The sequence below is a fragment of the Phyllopteryx taeniolatus genome, chromosome 21, assembly GCF_024500385.1.
Source record: "Phyllopteryx taeniolatus isolate TA_2022b chromosome 21, UOR_Ptae_1.2, whole genome shotgun sequence".
Taxonomy (NCBI): Eukaryota; Metazoa; Chordata; class Actinopteri; order Syngnathiformes; family Syngnathidae; genus Phyllopteryx; species Phyllopteryx taeniolatus.
Window position 1 is genome coordinate 5,811,174 of NC_084522.1, and position 17,735 is coordinate 5,828,908.

At 39.8% G+C, this 17,735-nt stretch overlaps 3 protein-coding genes and 1 pseudogene across 3 annotated transcripts; all 4 read left to right on the forward strand.

Moving 5' to 3' along the window:
- Positions 1-4,124: 4,124 nt before the first annotated feature.
- gjb9b (gap junction protein beta 9b) lies at positions 4,125-9,769 on the forward strand. Its single transcript, XM_061760546.1, has 3 exons — positions 4,125-4,229; positions 6,506-6,958; positions 7,053-9,769. Exons 2-3 carry the CDS (start codon positions 6,569-6,571, stop codon positions 7,503-7,505), a joined length of 843 nt encoding a protein of 280 aa, XP_061616530.1. The 5' UTR covers positions 4,125-4,229; positions 6,506-6,568; the 3' UTR covers positions 7,506-9,769.
- Positions 8,595-11,416, forward strand: LOC133471486 (gap junction beta-3 protein-like; annotated as a pseudogene).
- A 964-nt stretch (positions 11,417-12,380) lies between these two features.
- On the forward strand, positions 12,381-15,473 carry pef1 (penta-EF-hand domain containing 1). Its single transcript, XM_061760895.1, has 5 exons — positions 12,381-12,521; positions 12,965-13,172; positions 13,402-13,557; positions 14,211-14,354; positions 14,441-15,473. The coding sequence occupies exons 1-5, from the start codon at positions 12,501-12,503 to the stop codon at positions 14,668-14,670; spliced, it is 759 nt and encodes a 252-aa protein (XP_061616879.1). The 5' UTR covers positions 12,381-12,500; the 3' UTR covers positions 14,671-15,473.
- Positions 15,474-15,608: 135 nt separating this feature from the next.
- On the forward strand, positions 15,609-17,633 carry smim12 (small integral membrane protein 12). The gene is made up of 2 exons (XM_061759772.1): positions 15,609-15,726; positions 16,413-17,633. Exon 2 carries the CDS (start codon positions 16,427-16,429, stop codon positions 16,700-16,702), a length of 276 nt encoding a protein of 91 aa, XP_061615756.1. The 5' UTR covers positions 15,609-15,726; positions 16,413-16,426; the 3' UTR covers positions 16,703-17,633.
- Positions 17,634-17,735: the final 102 nt, after the last annotated feature.

Consider the following 17,735-nt stretch of genomic DNA (forward strand, 5'->3'; position numbering starts at 1 on the left):
AATGAAGCAAACAAAAAAGAAGAATACTGGAGCGCATTGAGGAGGCTTAGTTCTGTTCTGGGGTTGCTTAGCTATATCCAGCACGGGGTGTCTTGAATCTGTGTAGGGAACAATGAATTCTTAAGATTATCAAGGCAAGTCTTGAGTCAAATGTCAGTGACAGGGGGTCTCAGGGGCAGGGTCCTTCAACAACTAATAACACCCAAGTACATACAGCAGAACTATAGTTGATGTTGTCAACTTGTCTTCATGTAGCTTGCACAAAAAAAAATAAACAAATGTTTTCATCACAAAGCAGTTGAAGTTAAACTTGGCTTGGCTGAATGGAATATGTTCCAAATAGCAAAATAATCTATTCACAAATATTTTCACCCTTGGAGAGAAACAAGCCACAAAGGCATTATCCATCACAGAGCTTCAATTAAATTCCTACTAAACCTATTTAGAGGATGACCTTACTTCATTATATTTTTTGGGCACTTAATAACTCATCATGCTTTCCATTAAAATGCCTTCCCAGATAAAATGCGCAATTCACTTTATTAGGGACACCACCATAATACTGAAAGCTTTGTCTCTCTCATGCAGCTATTTAGCATCACCAAAAAAAAAAGATAAGAATATAACACTTATTTTCCTCCGCCACCATGTTCTATACTGCTAGCAATCATTAGGGTCACAGGTGAGCTAGATACAGGCTGACTTTTGGGCCAAAAGCAGGGTACACCCTTGGCTGGTCACCAGCCAATCACAGGGCACATATAGACAAAAAACCATTCACCCCTATGGACAATTTACAGTCTTCAATGAACCTAAAATTCATTTTTTGGGGGGGAATGTAGGAGAAAGCTGAAGTACCTTGTAGAAGAACATGCAAAGTCCATGCATTATAATCAAATCAAATCAAAAAGCAGGTGCTTGGCAGACAGTAAATTATGGCATAATCCAAAACCAGAATTAAAATTGGAAAAGGTGCAATTAAATGTTCAAACATATGTATTCTATATATTTAACAAATTATTAAATGTGTTTATTCTAATTGTGTTATGCCGGACAAACCTTCTTGTACAGATTGCTGAAATGCAAATTGCGCGTGCACAAAGAAATTGATTCAAACAACTAATTAACACTATGAATCATTTGACAAACAAACCAGTACACTGTGGAATCACGACAGAGGCCGAGAGAAGACAGTGAGTGACCTTCTTCAGGGGGACACACACGCATCATCCAAAGTGGCAGAGAAGACTTGACTTTGTCTCAACACACAGCAGAAAGTGGCTAGCTCCATTGTCACCAGCTCTGATGAGGGTGACGATAAACCGTACCTTTGTCCAGGATTGGGGTGACCGGAAGTTTGAATGATGGGTGAGGAAGACAGTGGAGAAGAAAGAAATTAGATAGAGATCCACTTGGACAGTCAGGTCGTTGTTTGGATATTTGATGTAAAATAAACATGAGAGCTCACAAATTAAAAACAATGGGAGAGATTTAGTGTGACGGCTCGATTGCCATACAAATTTCCTTTCATTTAAGACAGCTTTTCATACCCTATATAGGTAGACTACATACACACAACTAGCTTCAATTTCCCTGTCAGTGTTTTAAATCACGCACACAATACTAAAGATGTGTGATTAACTGTGAAACTTTTAAATTAATTGAAACTTTAGCTGTCAAGGAGACATCAGCAGAATGGAAAGAGTGCATTTGTAGGACAAAGAATTATTTTCCTTTACTCACTTCCCAAATTGTATACACTTGATCACTGTATCCTAATGAAAAGGTTGCCAGATTGGGTAAGCATATCAGACACTGTACCTGATGGGTTTACATCATCGCTCGGTGACAGAAGCCTCACCAACTCAATTGGTGAGGTTGTCTCAAGCTAATTTGCCCTGTTGTGGGGTGTCCAGCAGGGTTCAGTCCCAAGTCACCTAATGATCTCCAGTTTACAGTCTGCACTTGGGTCACATCATCAATAGCAGTGGGTAGCTTGAATGGCGTCCAGTGCAAGATCATCTTTATCACCTTTGCAAGATCATCTTTGACGCATTGTACGACTCACAATACGTACTCACGGCCATGGCACTAGTTCCAGTCACCTTTTATGAACGATTTATTGTTAGCTCCTGCCGGAAATAGGCAACAGAGATCTTTGACGAAGACATCCTTGACAACGATAACCTTCATTTATTTGCAAGATCCTTGAAAAGCCTTTATGTCTCCACAAGGGGGGGCAAATTGCCAAAACAAACGGCAATGATTTCCATTTCATGCCCAAAAAAAAAACAATTTAAGTGCCTTTTTTACCTTTATGTTATAGTCCCTATCTTCTCCCACCTTACCCAACATCGGTAATCCGAAGTGACCGACATTAAAAACCAATCCAATGCAGCTCCAAAATTCCTCTCCACATAGCCTTGTCTTGTAAAGCACTTTGCCTTATTTTTGTCTATAGCTATATGAACTATATTGTACTTAACTCGTTTGCTTGTTGCAAGCCAATGTTCCTCAATCATAACTGTTTTTTTGTTGTTGGTTTTTTTTGTTTCTTTTGTCTGTTTCTTTTTTTAATTCCCAATTGCTTGTTTTACGTGCAATTAGATCATGTGGATGTGTTTTATTTGTGTGTGTGTCTGTTTGTTTGTTTTTTTAAACAAAATCCACTCAGTTTTCCGTTTTGCAGATGATCAAGCTGCTTAGTTTTAAGAGCATCCACTTTTTTTCAGTCTGGACGTTTCTTTTCCTTGTTGTTGTGGCGTGCATACAACAATGGCCAACAATGGAACGTTAGCATCCTCTATAGGCCAATGAATCACATCATTTTTCTCTGGATGCAAGTTTCTTTTCGATTCTTCAAGCATGCTCCCACAAGTTTAAGATTTTATCTCCTATTTACTTGCATGTACATGTACTTGCATGTAAAAAGGTATAAAGTAATTGTTTCAATTCTGCGTATTCTAGGGACTTTTGGCTGTTGCAGAGGGTGTGTCAGTAGTTCACTTGACAGCACAAAGGAACAAAAACAAAACAATGCAAGTAATCTTGGCACTAATCTCGGTAAATAAGGCTAGCAATTAGTTGGCAGGGAGTTTGACATGGACTTTGCATTTTTGTAGTTACTTTATATCTCCTCTCATGCAGCAAATGCATGCAAATCCAATATTAAATTGTTCATTTAAAAGTCCACTGCACAAGTTTTAACACATTTTAGTGCAGTTGAAGTATAACTCCTAATTTTATTGTATATTATAAAGTGAGTGAAACGATGTTATTACTTCCCACAGCTAAACTGGCCAACTTTTCAGTTTACTGTATGGTAATGAACTAAACTTTGTAGTACACTTTCTGCTGTGGCGCTTACTGTCAAATGTGTTTTTATTTTGTCACATTTCTTTTCCAGTGGTGTTTTGCTAAACCAAATGGATGAACATAAAAGCTTTACTAGGGAAATAAAATGGTATACATATATCAGACACAGGAACTTCGACCAAAATAATTGCTCTGATTATTTCCCCTGTAAATTCATTCTTTTGCCTTTTGCCGCTATGCCTAAACCCCATGTGGTTCATGAAAATACTCCAACAACATGACTACAAGGAGCATCTGACCTATTAATACACATTATTTTTGTAATTGAAGCATCGCTCTGTATTAATAAATGTCATTAAAAAAAATGAAACCGTGCCAGACACAGAATCATTTATTGCACATCATCAATGATTTCAAGTATTAAGTACAAACATTAAGTTCATTGTACTGACTTGTCCCATCATACATATTTTGGTCCACATGCCCTCTGGTACCCAAAACAAGTCCTATTTAACAGTGCTATAAAAAGTAAAAGCATTTCGCAATATAACCATGTACATGTTGTAATACACGTATGAAGTAAAAGTGAAAGGCAGTGTTGTGTATTTTCTCTTAACTACTGTGGTACCAGCATTTGTTCTACTGATAATCTGACTACCACAATGTATTTATTTTTGTAAAGACGCTCAAAAAAATAAATAATGCCAGAGCCTAGCTACCATTTAGGATTTTTAGAACTCTTTTACATATGGTGATGATCCCTGTGCAAACAAAGTTAATGTATTCTCCAGTCAAATATATTCAGGTGGACGTTGAAACTCCACCCATCCACATCATCAGTAAGCGTTAAGCTAGCCTATAACAGCGACCTGCAACCAGTCATTGTCATCACATTTGAAAGGCTTCTCTGTCAGGTAAGGTCTATCTTCACGCCGAGTTCCTTGATGCTTCTACAAATTAACAATGTCTTATTCTTGTATAGTTATAATTAAAAAGCTTTACATCACTTTTTTTGCCATCATCAAATGTCAGCATAAAATGTTCACAGACATTTCACTTTTTGTTTTCACTTTATTGAACATTATGCATGCTAATCATTTATTCTATATATTTTTAATGTGCCTAAAGATTACCATTGAGACAATTCTGGTATTTCTGGTACTTGTTTATATATATATATATATATATATATACAATATATATATATATATATATATATATATAAAATTACCTTAATATGTTGTAATATAATATAATAATAATATATAATAATATAATATAATATATTATAAAAAATAAAATAAATGCTTGTGCATGCTCAATTCATTCAGGGAAAACAAAATGTCTGGCAAAGCAGACACAGAACCACACCTTGTTATCATGCTGTGTTGACTCAGACAACATAATCTTGGTGATGAACAGAGAAGCGACTTGTTCGACCAGTATGGCAGGTCACTGAACAAGCTAAGTTGTGTGTGCTCTTTTTACATAATGCCAGAGGGCTTTAAAAAATTAAAAGAATTTTTACTTTTCTTTCTAAGCTGTTTGTGTGCTGCGAAATGAATTTTGTTCTTTATTGATAATCAAGCCTTACAATACAGCATTTTTAAATACATCACACACTGTAGTTTTCAGGGGTGATAAAATCCAGATTTGACTTGATTTATTGAGAAGGAAATATTTGCATAATTATACGATTAATCCTCAGTAATTTATTGTATCAAATGTTTTGTTTGTGTTTGTTCTGTGGCGGTTCTTCTGTTTGTCTGGCCGTGCTTCACCTCCTCTGGAAATTTTCTCTTGCCATCTCTTCCCCATTTTTACTTTCAATTTCAGAAAATATATTCGACGTTTTTTTTTTGTTTTTTTTTATGAATAAATCACACAAAAAGAAAACATGTTCTCTGCACATGCTTTTCATTGGAAGGGGAAAAGCAAATGCAAATAAATACAAATGAAAATCCAGTGTACTGCAGCGGCGCAAAGTTTGGTTTTCTCACGTTAGATGTCATCTGGCTTATTGTCACGTTGAAATGTGCAAAACAATGTGGAGATAAGCGGAAGCCTTTATTGTAACAGTGCCAAAGTATCTTGTATGTCGGAAATGTCATAACAAGGACTAAAAATCAGTTAACCAAAGTTAGCTATAATCATTAGTGTGCAATTATGTTACGTGTGAAGTATGGTGAACCGTCTCCATGTCATACCCGCAAATAATGAACTAAGAACACCGGTCAACTGAGAGCAATCTCACTGCATGCCTAATATGTGCTATGATCTTTCAATACCATAGATGTATGATATTATTGCTACTTACGCATTAGTAATGTACTGGATGCACAGTCTTTAAGTAGCATTTTAAACATTTGACTGTGGCCCAAATTCGGAATATGCAGATGGTTGTAAAAAAAGGTTTGAACTTTTTTTGTCCTACCACACTTACTTCTTTTCCACAGTAGTGTTTAAGGGGTCTATTATCGTTGATGGCACAGCTGCGGACGAGCATAAAAACAATGTATCTTGTTTTTCGTGCAAGCCAATTTGGCAGACCGGACTGTGCCAAGATGGGCAGCGCCAGGGTGCGCCCTTGGAGATGCGCATAGCGAAGTGAGAATGTGTCTAAATGTACACCTGCTCATACCATGTCAAAGTTTTGACACAGCTGGTCTATTGCAATGTTGGTGCATTAGATCGGAGCACATGCAGGGAGCGATGTACGCTGGTCCACGAAATTACCAACACCGGGTCTAACCTACCTGTCTGAATGGCATAATTAAGTGTACTGTATCCCATGAAACTCCTTTTATTGGCATTTCAAAGATGTCTTTAATTGACAGGACAGCTAAAACAGTTAAACGGAAGGTTGAATAATCAAGTTATGGTCAATTAAGGCCATTACGACAGAGCTGTGACAAGACTAAATCCATTGTATAATCCAGGTAAAATGTAGGTCCTTCATTTGAAATGAAAAAGAGCACTTTGAATGGCACAAATGAAGGACAAGCAAACACAGCATTCAGCGAAAAAGGGACAAAATAGAAAAGATTTCCACGAACGAATTGAGTACATTCAACTGATGGCTTTGCAAAAGGAGAGCTTGCAACCTTCTGATTTCTGTGCTTGTTTCTCAGTGTGTGCTGTACTTACTTTTCAATGAATTAAACTTTTCTGCTCTGTATGCTCCTCTCAGGCTTATCCCATAGAGAACTTCATTTATATGTTCTGCTGACGTCTGCTGACGAAGACAGCAGACATGAATTGGTCTGCACTGGAGGTCCTCGTCAGCGGGGTCAATAAATACTCCACTGCGTTCGGCCGCGTCTGGCTCTCCGTGGTCTTTGTCTTCCGGGTGATGGTGTTCGTGGTGGCGGCTCAGCGAGTGTGGGGTGACGACAGCAAGGACTTTGTGTGCAACACGGCCCAGCCCGGCTGCACCAACGTGTGCTACGACGCCGTCTTCCCCATCTCCCACATCCGCCTGTGGGCCCTGCAGCTCATCTTTGTCACGTGTCCCTCCTTGATGGTGACGTGTCACGTAAAATATCGTGAGAAGAAAGACCTGGAGTACACCACCTCACACAAGGGGGCTCATCTGTACGCCAACCCTGGGAAGAAACGTGGAGGTCTGTGGTGGACCTATTTGGTAAGGATGGAAAGGTTTCATTTAACAGTTAAGCACTGATTGTAGTTTGAAAAAAGATGCATCACACAAAACGTCTCTCTTTATTTTCAATTAGGTCAGCCTGTTTTTCAAGGCAGGCTTTGATGCCGGCTTCCTCTACATCCTCCACTATATTTATGAAGGCTTCGACCTGCCCAAAATGTCTAAGTGCTCTCTGGAGCCGTGCCCCAACACGGTGGACTGCTTCATTTCCCGGCCTACCGAGAAAAAAATCTTCACCATCTTCATGGTGGCCTCCTCAGCCGTCTGCATCTTAATGTGCATTTGTGAAATGATTTACTTCATCTGCAAACGCATGTTGAAAATCAGAAGAAGGAGGAATGAAATGCTGAGGAAGGAATTCGCCGACAATCAAGAAATGACAGCACTGGTGGCACCCAGGTCGGAGTTCAGGTCCAAAACTTTGATCCGAATGGACCCCACCGCCTCGATACACAACCTCAATAACATGACGGCTGAGGATCTTAGAAACAATTCACATGAAAATGGCAAGTTGGAGAACATTTAAGGAGCTAAGAATCTCTCAGATTCTGTGGATGGCAGCTGTTCAGAAACTTAATCGATTCAATGATGACTGGAATGGCTTCCTGCTTGAAGGCATCATTTAAACATGTAAATACATGCAAACACACGCAGCATGAGAAATGCATAAACATTTATTCACTACTCTTTACACAACATACTGTACATATTGAAAAGAAACAAATTACATTCTCCCATCCCTCATGCACTCAACAAAGACTTTACAGTCCGTATACTCAAAGTGTAGGACAAAAGTAAACATAAACTACAACACAAAACATGTTTGCGTCTAAATGCTCCAAATACTAGCTGGTCCTAATTCTCCTTGTTTTGGTCCACACATATCTCGTTATTCAGGAAAATCAACTGAACTAAAGTATAATGGCATTGTAATATTCATGCTACCCATGTCATAATTCATTAATTCATTCATCTTCCGTTCCGCTTATCCTCACAAGGGTCGCGGGCATGCTGGAGCCTATCCCAGCAATCTTCGGCCGAGAGGCGGTGTACACCTGAACTGGTCGCCAGCTAATAGCAGGACACATATAAACAAACAACCATTCGCACTCACATTCATATCTACGGGCAATTCAGAGTCTTCAATTAACCTGCCATGCATGTTTTTGGGTATGTGGGAGGACACCGGAGTACCCCGAAAAACCCACGCAGGCACGGGGAGAACATGCAAACTCCACACAGGCGAGGCCGGGATTTGAACCCTGGTCCCCAGAACTGTGAGGCAGACGCTCTAACCAGTCGTACACCGTGTCACCCCATGTCATAATATTTCAGAAATTGTATCCCAAAGCTGAGCTTCTCTTTAAAGGGGAACATTCGAGTCATATCATTTGGTTTATTCCACCAACTGATTATGATGTTTTTATTTTGTATTTAGCAAAGAAGCTCCATAAAGATATATTTTTTTACTTTTTTTTCCCCCATTTGCATTCTTTATGTTGACCTTGTTTGTAAAACAGTACATAAAGGGGTAAATGGGTTTTCATTTGTGTAAGTCTTGTCCACCTTTAAGGCACTCAAAGCACTTTAACACTGTCTCATGCTTCAACTATTGATGACGCAGCAACAGGAGCGATTGGGGATTCTGTATCTTGCTCAAGGCCACTTCGGCATCGTCACAGGGCACAGGATCAAATCCACAAACTTTAAGATTGTGAGATGACAACTACCACCTGGGCTATGATGGCTCAATAAAATCTCTTTTAGTTTCATTTTCGGTCATGGCGGAAAATCACCCTGAACAGTTGTTACAGCAAAACAAGTTTAATTGGATTCTTAATTGTGGAAAATATCAAAAGTGGAATTCTGAACTATGAGAGTCAACTGTAACCTCTAATTGACTAGTTCCATTTTCAACACTTACCTGTAAGATATAAGCCTTTGTGTTAATTACGTTCCAAACATACAAACATATAACTTTTCATCTTGCCACTGTTACGATTATAATCATGCACTGGGTAGTCACTTTTTAATGCCATTTTTCTTTTTTTTTCTTTTTTTGTGACATTGTGCATGCAAATATATGTTTATGTGGTTAAAGAGCCCAACGAGAGAATGTACAGTATGTGATGAAAGTAAACAATATGGTAATGACATATCTGTACATAATGATGTTTGCTTAAATTTCTTTAATAAAGGGTGAATCCTGGTCTGCCACTTTAGTCAGTCAAAAAAAAATAATAATATCCACAGCTGGATGAATGTTCTTTGGACAACTGAGACAAAACCAAGGTTTATTTTTGCAGATGGTAAAATGAAAGGACTGTAGCTTTTGTGAAACATGTATATCGCCCATGTTCTGGGGTTGCTTTGTTACATCTGAAGAGTTTCAAAGGCATTGTGCATCAAAATAATAAGTTAGTGGTACAAGACTTTCATTACTGTTTTTGTTTTTTAAGTCTTTTGAGTCCTTTAACATCAAGCTACCAACAATTTTGTCCATGTGTCTAGTTTTACGCGTGAGTACACACCCCAAGGTACAAAACAGCAAAGGAATGAAGTAAAACATGCCAGCGAAAGTGCAAGCAACCTGACTAATGTGACTAATAAACAGAAGTGTGTTGATTTTCACTGAAAGGGATTATCTATGGCATGATGAGAAGAAATGTAGATGCAAAACGTTTGTTTGGTGTTTTCAACAGGATCGCCATTTGGACCCAAATTATGTTCCAAAAGTGTCCAAACTGACTGATTTGTATTGCTTATTATCTATTAAAAAGATCTATAGTACAGTACTCTCTGATTTGTTGCAGTCCAATAAAAAGCATGTGGAGATGTCTGAATTTTAAAGAGCAGCTCTACAGTTCACACAAATGCATTATATTTTCAACTCAAGTTAAATAAAAACTTGTAATGGGAAAGTATGACAAATTTCCCATTGGGGCCAATATATGGATATAGTTACAGTACCGTACAGTACATACATACATACATACATACTATTTCATGAACTAATGACTTTATAAAACAACTACCTGAAATGAATGAAATGGCTTTAGAGCAAAAGATACAGTACCTTCTATCTGGAGCACTGTGGTGTACGGCCGCTTCTGGCTCTCCACAATCTTCATCTTACGGGTCTTGGTGTTCGTGGTGGCGGCACAGGGAGTGTGGGGCGACGACGGCAAGGATTTTGACTGGAACACGCAACAGCCCGGTTGCAGCAACGTTTGCTACGTCGCCGTCTTCCCCATCTCCCACATCCGCCTGTGGGCCCTGCAGCTCATCTTTGTCACGTGTCCCTCCTCGATGGTGACATGTCACGTGAAATATCGCAAGAATAAAAAGAGGAATTGGGCCCAGTCACACGAGGGGACTCGTCTGTATGCCAACCCTGGGAAGAAACGTGATGGTCTGTGGTGGACTTACTTGGTAAGGATGGGCGATGGAAAGGTTTCATTTAATGGTTAAGTGATTCGAATATGAAATCAGCAGTAGCAGGCAGCGCATTTGGTAATTTGGCCTACTAACATTATCACATTGCAATTATAGCAACCATCAATACTATAAAAACTGTGCAATAAAATCTCAAGAAACAGTCGCATTGCTAAATTACTTTATTCTGAAGGCCTTATATTAGATTGACATGGTAAAACATACAAAAAAATATCTATCATCGACATAGAGTAGGGGAAGCCGGTCAGCCAAGAGAAATGCTATGAAATGAACAGAATACAACAGGCTGTTGGCAACAATAACATTAAAACCCATCCTTTATTAAGTAGAGAAAAAATGTCAGTGTATTAAGAGGGATAAAAACATACTCCAGTGCCATTTTTTGACTTTTTTCAATTAAAAATTAGCTTGAAACAAAGGAAAATTGTCTAAAAATAAGTTGCTTTTTAGGTGATGAGTCTTATTTTAAATTTAATCAGATTACTTTTGGCTAGAAAAATGACAAATATTCTTGGTCATGTTTTGAGCTTTTGCTGTGTAGTTCAGTGCCTCTGATCGCATTTAGATTGGTGGCACTTCGCCGCTCACCAAAAAACAGATACATGACATTAAACGTGGATTCTTGTGTTCAGTTACTGAAGGTCAGCCTGATTTGACCAAGTGTTCTATGGAGCCGTGCCCCAACACAGTGGACTGTTTCATTTCACGGCCTACTGAGGAAAAAAAAAAATCATGTTTATGGTGGTCTCTTCGGCCGTCTGCATGTTCATGTGCATCTGTGAGATGACTTACTTCATCTGCAGGGGTGTACAGAAATGGTACAGAGGGAGGTTTGACCTCAATCCAGAAATGTCAGCGCCCGAGACCGAGCTCAGATCCAAAAGGTTCATCAGAGTTGATCCCACCGCCTCCATTCACGACCTCAATGTGATGGTTGAGGAAAAGCACAAATCTGAAAATGGCAAGGTGGGCCACATTTAAAGGAAACATCTTGCTTTTTTAAATTTTTATTATTCCAAATATCCCCATTGTCTGACTGGTAAAGATTCTCCTCTCTTTTCTTATTTATTTAAAAGTGTTAACTCAGGTTAATATTAGTGGGAATTTTCATTTCAACATTTTTAATTCACCTCAGTTTATGATATCTACAAAGTCCCTTTTCAGATATCTTAAATCAAGTTTTAACTGGGCAAAATAAAATTGGACATCTACAACACCTACAATTTAGTCTCCAATTAACCTAACATTACCATGCTAGTCTACCTAGATATTGTATGCCATATTGGTAAATATAAAAAAAATATTTCAAAAAGAAAGAAAACGACGACAAATGTGGACACATTTTTACTGCCCCCTACTGTCCAATGAGAAACACCAACGCACCAAGTACTTTTTCGAAACGTTTTCAGCGGATGTTTGTATAATATACAGGTTTGTTATACTATTTTCTATGATGTCCCCCCCCCACTCCTCTTTCCTATGGGTGAGGTGCGTCATACAACTTAAATGAAATTAACATCGAATTTGTTTACATTTAATTAAGAATATAATTACTTGTAGCTCATTGGATGCTGTATTCATTTATTGGGTGAGCAATAAACCACTGTCAGACTTGTAGTAGTGGATTCAGTGTCATTTCTTTGGCTTTTTTTTCTGTACTCTCATACACAAACTATTACATCCCTTATCATGTACTAATTAAACAGGTACCATCAATCACAAGGCGGCATTAAACAACCTTTGGTCTCTAAACTACCAGGTCAATTGTATTTGTGTTATTGTATTGTATTTCCCTGGCTTCTTCTTAAATGAGTATCGGCGTGTACGCCACGAGAGAAATGAGTCAGTTGGAAAGATCATGGCGTCATCACGTTGCAACTTGTTATTGTCCAATCACAATGGAGAAGAATGAATGCGGTTTGATTGTCCAATCAAAATCGAGAAAGATGGGTGCGGTTTGGACAGATGGTGACAGATGGGGAAATCAGCCAATCATCACCTCCCCCAGTCTTGGCAACGTAACTAAAAAACGTAACTAAAAAATACAAGGAAAAGGGGGGAAAAAATGAGTTACCACTACGGAAAGGTACAGCAGTATTTCATATTTTATTCTTTTTTCGTTGTGCATGTGAAACAAAGCTGCCTCAACTAAACACGTTATTACTTATATGCTTAAACATGCTTGTTTTGTTCCACGTCAATTCGTCGCAATTAAATGTCAAATGTTAGCATGTTGTGGCTCAAGTACATAAGTAACCACATCGCCTAAACTTATCAGTACACGTCAGACAAACTATGATCGAAAACTTGTGTTCAGGAAACGCGTTTTAGGTCTTGTAAAAGTATAATAAGTTGAACTGTTATATGTTTTTCATACATTTCATGTAGAATTTCATGTGAATAAATTTCATCCATCCATTCATGTTCTATTCTGCTTGTTGAACTGTATTAGAGTAGCAGGTGAGCTGGAGCTTATCCCAGCTGGCACTCTGGACTTGTCGAATGATTCCCACGAATTCTCTCTTGTAGGGCTATCCCGGAGCAGGACACCCAGCACCAAATACCCCTTACAGTGGAAGCAGCGGTCCCTATGGATCTGCACCCTCAGCTCCATACGGCGCTCCACCAGGAGGCTACTATGGTCCAGGTCAAGGGGGCCACTACGGAGCTGGACCAGGGGCTGCGGGTTACGGGGGACAGCCTCATGGAGCGCCTTATCGCCCCCCTGCTCCTTCGGGTACTGCCGATATCGTCTTCCCCTTTGTTGATAAAACCTCTTTTGTTCTGTCCTCACATCACTTGTGGTAAAACGGCGGATGTGAAATGAGTCCCAAACTGGCAGGTTCAGTTTGATCAGAGTGCTGAAGCCCATGTTTGAATGATAAAAGCCATCAGCGTATGGCATGAAGTGCCACACATCCTTCTCCCTGTTCCTCACAGTTTCTTGGCCCTTGTCCTACCTGTAGGGAACATCCCCCCTGGTGTCAACCCAGAGGCATACCAGTGGTTCCAGAGCGTCGACACGGACCACAGCGGCTTCATCAACATGAAGGAGCTCAAGCAGGCGCTCGTCAACTCCAACTGGTCAAGTTTTAACGACGAGACGTGCCTCATGATGATCAGTGAGTCCTGCGGCTGATGCTAAAGCAAATGCAAGCGCCTGTTGCGGCCCATCGCTAAATGCTTTACTGCAGTGGTTCTCAAAACTTTTTCCGTCAAGTACCACCTAAAAAAATGCTCTCAAAGTACCACTGTCATGACATCATTAAAATACAATAACGTAGTCGGCGTAAGCGTTCATAAAGAAACGAGTCAGGGGTTTTATTCCTGTCAAGGAATATTTCCTATGACTGTAAGCCACTGTAACATTTTTGCACTGTTTGAACATCAACACTGCGCTTAAATATAAGATTTTTTTTTAAATGTACTTAAATAATTATTTAATTAACATGTATTGCACATAAGTTATAAAAATTGTAACAAAAAAAGGTTAAAAAAAAAAAAAGTCCTGAAAGTTTTAATTCAAACGTTGTAATAAAAAGTTAAATACAACTGAACTGTACTAAGCCAGTGATTCCTTCACGTACAAATAGAGGGAGCCCAATGTACTGCACTTTGAGAATCACTGCTCTGTTGTGTCAATGTGCGACAGCACGCGGCAGTCGCACTTCTTGTCCCTTACGGAAAATGTTCTGTGTGGGAACGCCAGAAGTTGGACGAGGTCCGAGGCTCTCCTTGTACTTTTAACGTGCTGTGTTTTTCTATTTCCTGTTAGACATGTTTGACAAGACAAAGTCAGGTCGTATGGACCTTTTTGGTTTCTCTGCGCTGTGGGACTTCATGCAGAGGTGGAGGGCGCTCTTTCAGCAATATGACAGGGACCGCTCAGGATCTATCAGTGGTACAGAGCTACACCAAGGTAACACGCCGAAGACCTCTAAGAAGGTGCATTACCCCAAGAGATGTATTTCATCCAACTTGCCGTTTTCATTTCCCCTCCCTCAGCCCTCGCCCAGATGGGCTACAACCTGAGTCCCCAGTTTTCCGAGTTGTTGGTGCGGCGCTTCAGCGTGCACGCCGCACGTCCCGGCATGCATTTGGATCGCTTCATCCAGGTGTGCACCCAACTGCAGAGCATGACGCAGGTCTTCAGGGAGAGGGACACAAACATGACGGGCACCGTCCGCCTTAACTATGAGGACTTCCTCTCAGGGGCCATCACCAGGCTCATGTGAGCATAATTCAGCCCCCCAGCCAAACTGGTGGTTTGCAGTTGACATATCAGCCAGTACATCCTGTGACTCGTTTCAATAATAACAAAACCTAACCTTGATTCGACTGGGTGATTGTTAAGCAGTAACTTTCAAATAACAAATAATGTATTTAATAAATGGCAGGAAATGATTGGACCATCACCACAGATGCCTTTCTGTTTGCTATTACTGGTACATTTTTGTTTTCACAGCATACAGTATATCATAGCGCAAGACTCAAAAGATAGGCTTCACACTCCATAACATCTTTATTAACCATCATAGTCTCATATTTGAGAGATACTAAATATCCCTCCCTCAAAAGATGTCTATTAAACTGTAGTATTTTACATTAGTAAAATATTTATATATGGACAGTGAAGTTGTTTACATGAATCAAAAAGAGATGTTAGCAACAACCACTTCAGAGTATTTAGTGACGGTGGGAACAGGGTGTCTTCTGAACCCTCAAAATGTATGTTTGTACCTTAATACCACTGATTACCTGCAATTCTATAAACGGTCAAAACAAAAGTTTAATTAAAAGAAACATACCATGTGTCTGTTTTATCATAACTTACTTTACATTCCATTGAAGTTTATGTACTATTAAATGCTGAAAGTTTTCGTTTCTTTGTTTAAATCATTGAGGTTTCCATTACTTTTTTTCTGCTTGTATAATTGAAAAGCAATCATGGAGTATTAACATTTGGAAATGGCACTTTAAAGGTAGTTGAACAAACCTTTTGTAATGCATCCACAATAAAAAGTTTCGATTTTCTGTCCGTTGTGTTGTGTTGTGTTGTGATTTTAGTCCCATCACTGACGCTGAAGGTGATAAATTTGCATTATGTTGACTTGGCGTGGCGGTGCACTATTTTGACCACTAGATGGTGATAAAGACAAGCGAGAACAGTGCTACAACCGCTGGGTTCAAACGAACCAGACTATTCGACCAATGAAGTGACAAACAGGCAGCGCGTAAACCGGAAGTTACGTTCACACGCTGCGGCAGGGAACCAACGTGAAACGCTAAAGGTGAGTCAAATGGCACCGGTAGCTAAGGCAGTCATTGTCAAAAAAGCAATATTAGTCAGTGACGTTGAAGATATTAACCAGCAAACACATTTGAAGGAAATGACTCATCCGGCACACAGTTAGAGGACAATATTTTGGTTTCATCACTGTAAACGTGAACAATGTCCATTCAGTCGTTACACAAAAAGAAATGTCACAGTGTTGACTTGCGTGGTTATGCAGCCCACACAGATACAGTGTTACAAACGAACAAAATAGCTTTTTTTAAATTTTTTTTTTTTTTTTTTGTGTGTGTGCATCGTGACAGTTCTAAAGAAAGCGAGCATAAAGGGTTAATATGGCCCTGTAAGCGTCCCCAAAAAGTGCAGCATTTTATGAACGTATTGATACTATAGGCCTTGTAATGCCTCTAGGATTGATCTCGTGTTATTCTGATAAAAACCAAGCCACCTAACTATTTGAAATTTACTTGACAATCTACAACACAGACAACCTTTTATTTAAAGCATTGTCAATTATTATTTTTTTTTTTTTTACAACACAAGAGGAAGCCACTTGTGAAGAAATGGAGTACAGTTTAAATTCTCCACTATTAACTCAGCTATTATTATAGTTATGACATTTGAAATCAATTTGAAGCATAAGTGGTAAAATATGCTTTATTTTCTCACCCATCGGGATCCAAGGCGGCGACGCGGTCATGTGGCCTGTAGTTTGGGCAGCCATGCGGACCTACGCCCCGTACGTCACCTTCCCCGTGGCCTTTGTGGTGGGAGCGGTGGGCTACCACCTGGAGTGGTTCATCAGGGGGACGCCCAAACCTCGCGAGGAGGAGCAGAGCATCCTTGAGCTGAGGGAAGAGAGGAAACTGCAGGAACAAGCCGGCATGGACGGCACGCAGGTGCTTAGCCTCAAAGAGAAACTGGAATTTACGCCGAAAGCTGCTCTGAACAGGAACCGTCCTGAAAAGAGCTAACTAGCCCTTTCGACCACAGACAACATTATTTAGCACGGTGACAGGGAGGGAGCTTCTTCGAGTCCATCCAACCATTGCTCCTTGTGGCTGGTCTGCTATAAGTCTGTGTGCATGTCATCGTCATGTACTTTGTGGAACAACTGAGAAACAAATGCTTATGTGTTTTCAATCTGTTACACACGCACACTGTACAAATATAGGAAACCTGTCTGTGTCAAATGAAATAAAAATGTCTGGTCTTTTCAGCGACAATGTATGGCCAAAAGTATTGAGACACGCCTTTTAACCAAGGAAGTGTCGGGCTCCATCTTAGTTGCCCTTCAATCTTTGGACAATTGGGAGCATTTTGGAGCAGAGCATTTCCTGATCTGGGATGACTGAAAGGAAGACCTGACAAGGCCTTCTTGGATGAGTTTGGTCTGGAAAAAGCTAGACACCTTTCAGATGAACTACAATAGATAGTATGAGCACACAGGTCCTCTCAAATCCAACACCAGTGCCCTGCTACCTCAGAATAGACACTAATTCCAACAGACGTGACCTGAAATCTTGTCGACAGGCAGAAAGCGGCTCCTTAATTTCACTTCCTTTATGTGTAACAGGCTAACAGCCATGTGTACCACTACTTTTGGCCAGACAATGTAAATGTGCTCTGTAGCTTTTGGCATGTTCTTTCCATAACTGTGTCACCAAAGACAATCATTTCGTGTACAATGTATGGTGGGAGGGGATCATGAAGTTTTTGATGGTTATGCAGGAACTCAGCCATCAGTATGGGAGGTCTGTGATGTAGGTAAAGCAGCTTCGTCCTGTTCTTGTGTGGAACAGCACCACTTTCATTTTAGAAAGTTGTCCACTTTGCACAAAAGGCCTTTCAAACTGTGTGTCATGTGAAAACTAGTCAAATAAAGTTTGAATTGTTGAACTCTGAGCTGTTGGCAGTTAATAATGTGGCCACAGCGCCCCACTCTAATGCATTTGGTGAGGAACGTGACTTCAAAGTTCAACTAAAGAACTTCCTCTTGTCAGTTCT

What these genes read in the sequence shown, in the direction of transcription:
- pef1 (XM_061760895.1), top strand. Translation starts at nt 12,501, where the DNA reads ATGAGTTACCACTACGGAAAG. An exon ending in TGAGTTACCACTACGGAAAG is followed by an intron (nt 12,522 to 12,964) that starts GTACAGCAGTAT and finishes TCTCTCTTGTAG; the next exon opens with GGCTATCCCGGAGCAGGACA. An exon ending in GACGTGCCTCATGATGATCA is followed by an intron (nt 13,558 to 14,210) that starts GTGAGTCCTGCG and finishes ATTTCCTGTTAG; the next exon opens with ACATGTTTGACAAGACAAAG.
- gjb9b (XM_061760546.1), top strand. Translation starts at nt 6,569, where the DNA reads ATGAATTGGTCTGCACTGGAGGTCCTCGTCAGCGGGGTCAATAAATAC. An exon ending in GTCTGTGGTGGACCTATTTG is followed by an intron (nt 6,959 to 7,052) that starts GTAAGGATGGAA and finishes ATTTTCAATTAG; the next exon opens with GTCAGCCTGTTTTTCAAGGC.
- smim12 (XM_061759772.1), top strand. Translation starts at nt 16,427, where the DNA reads ATGTGGCCTGTAGTTTGGGCAGCCATGCGGACCTACGCCCCGTACGTC.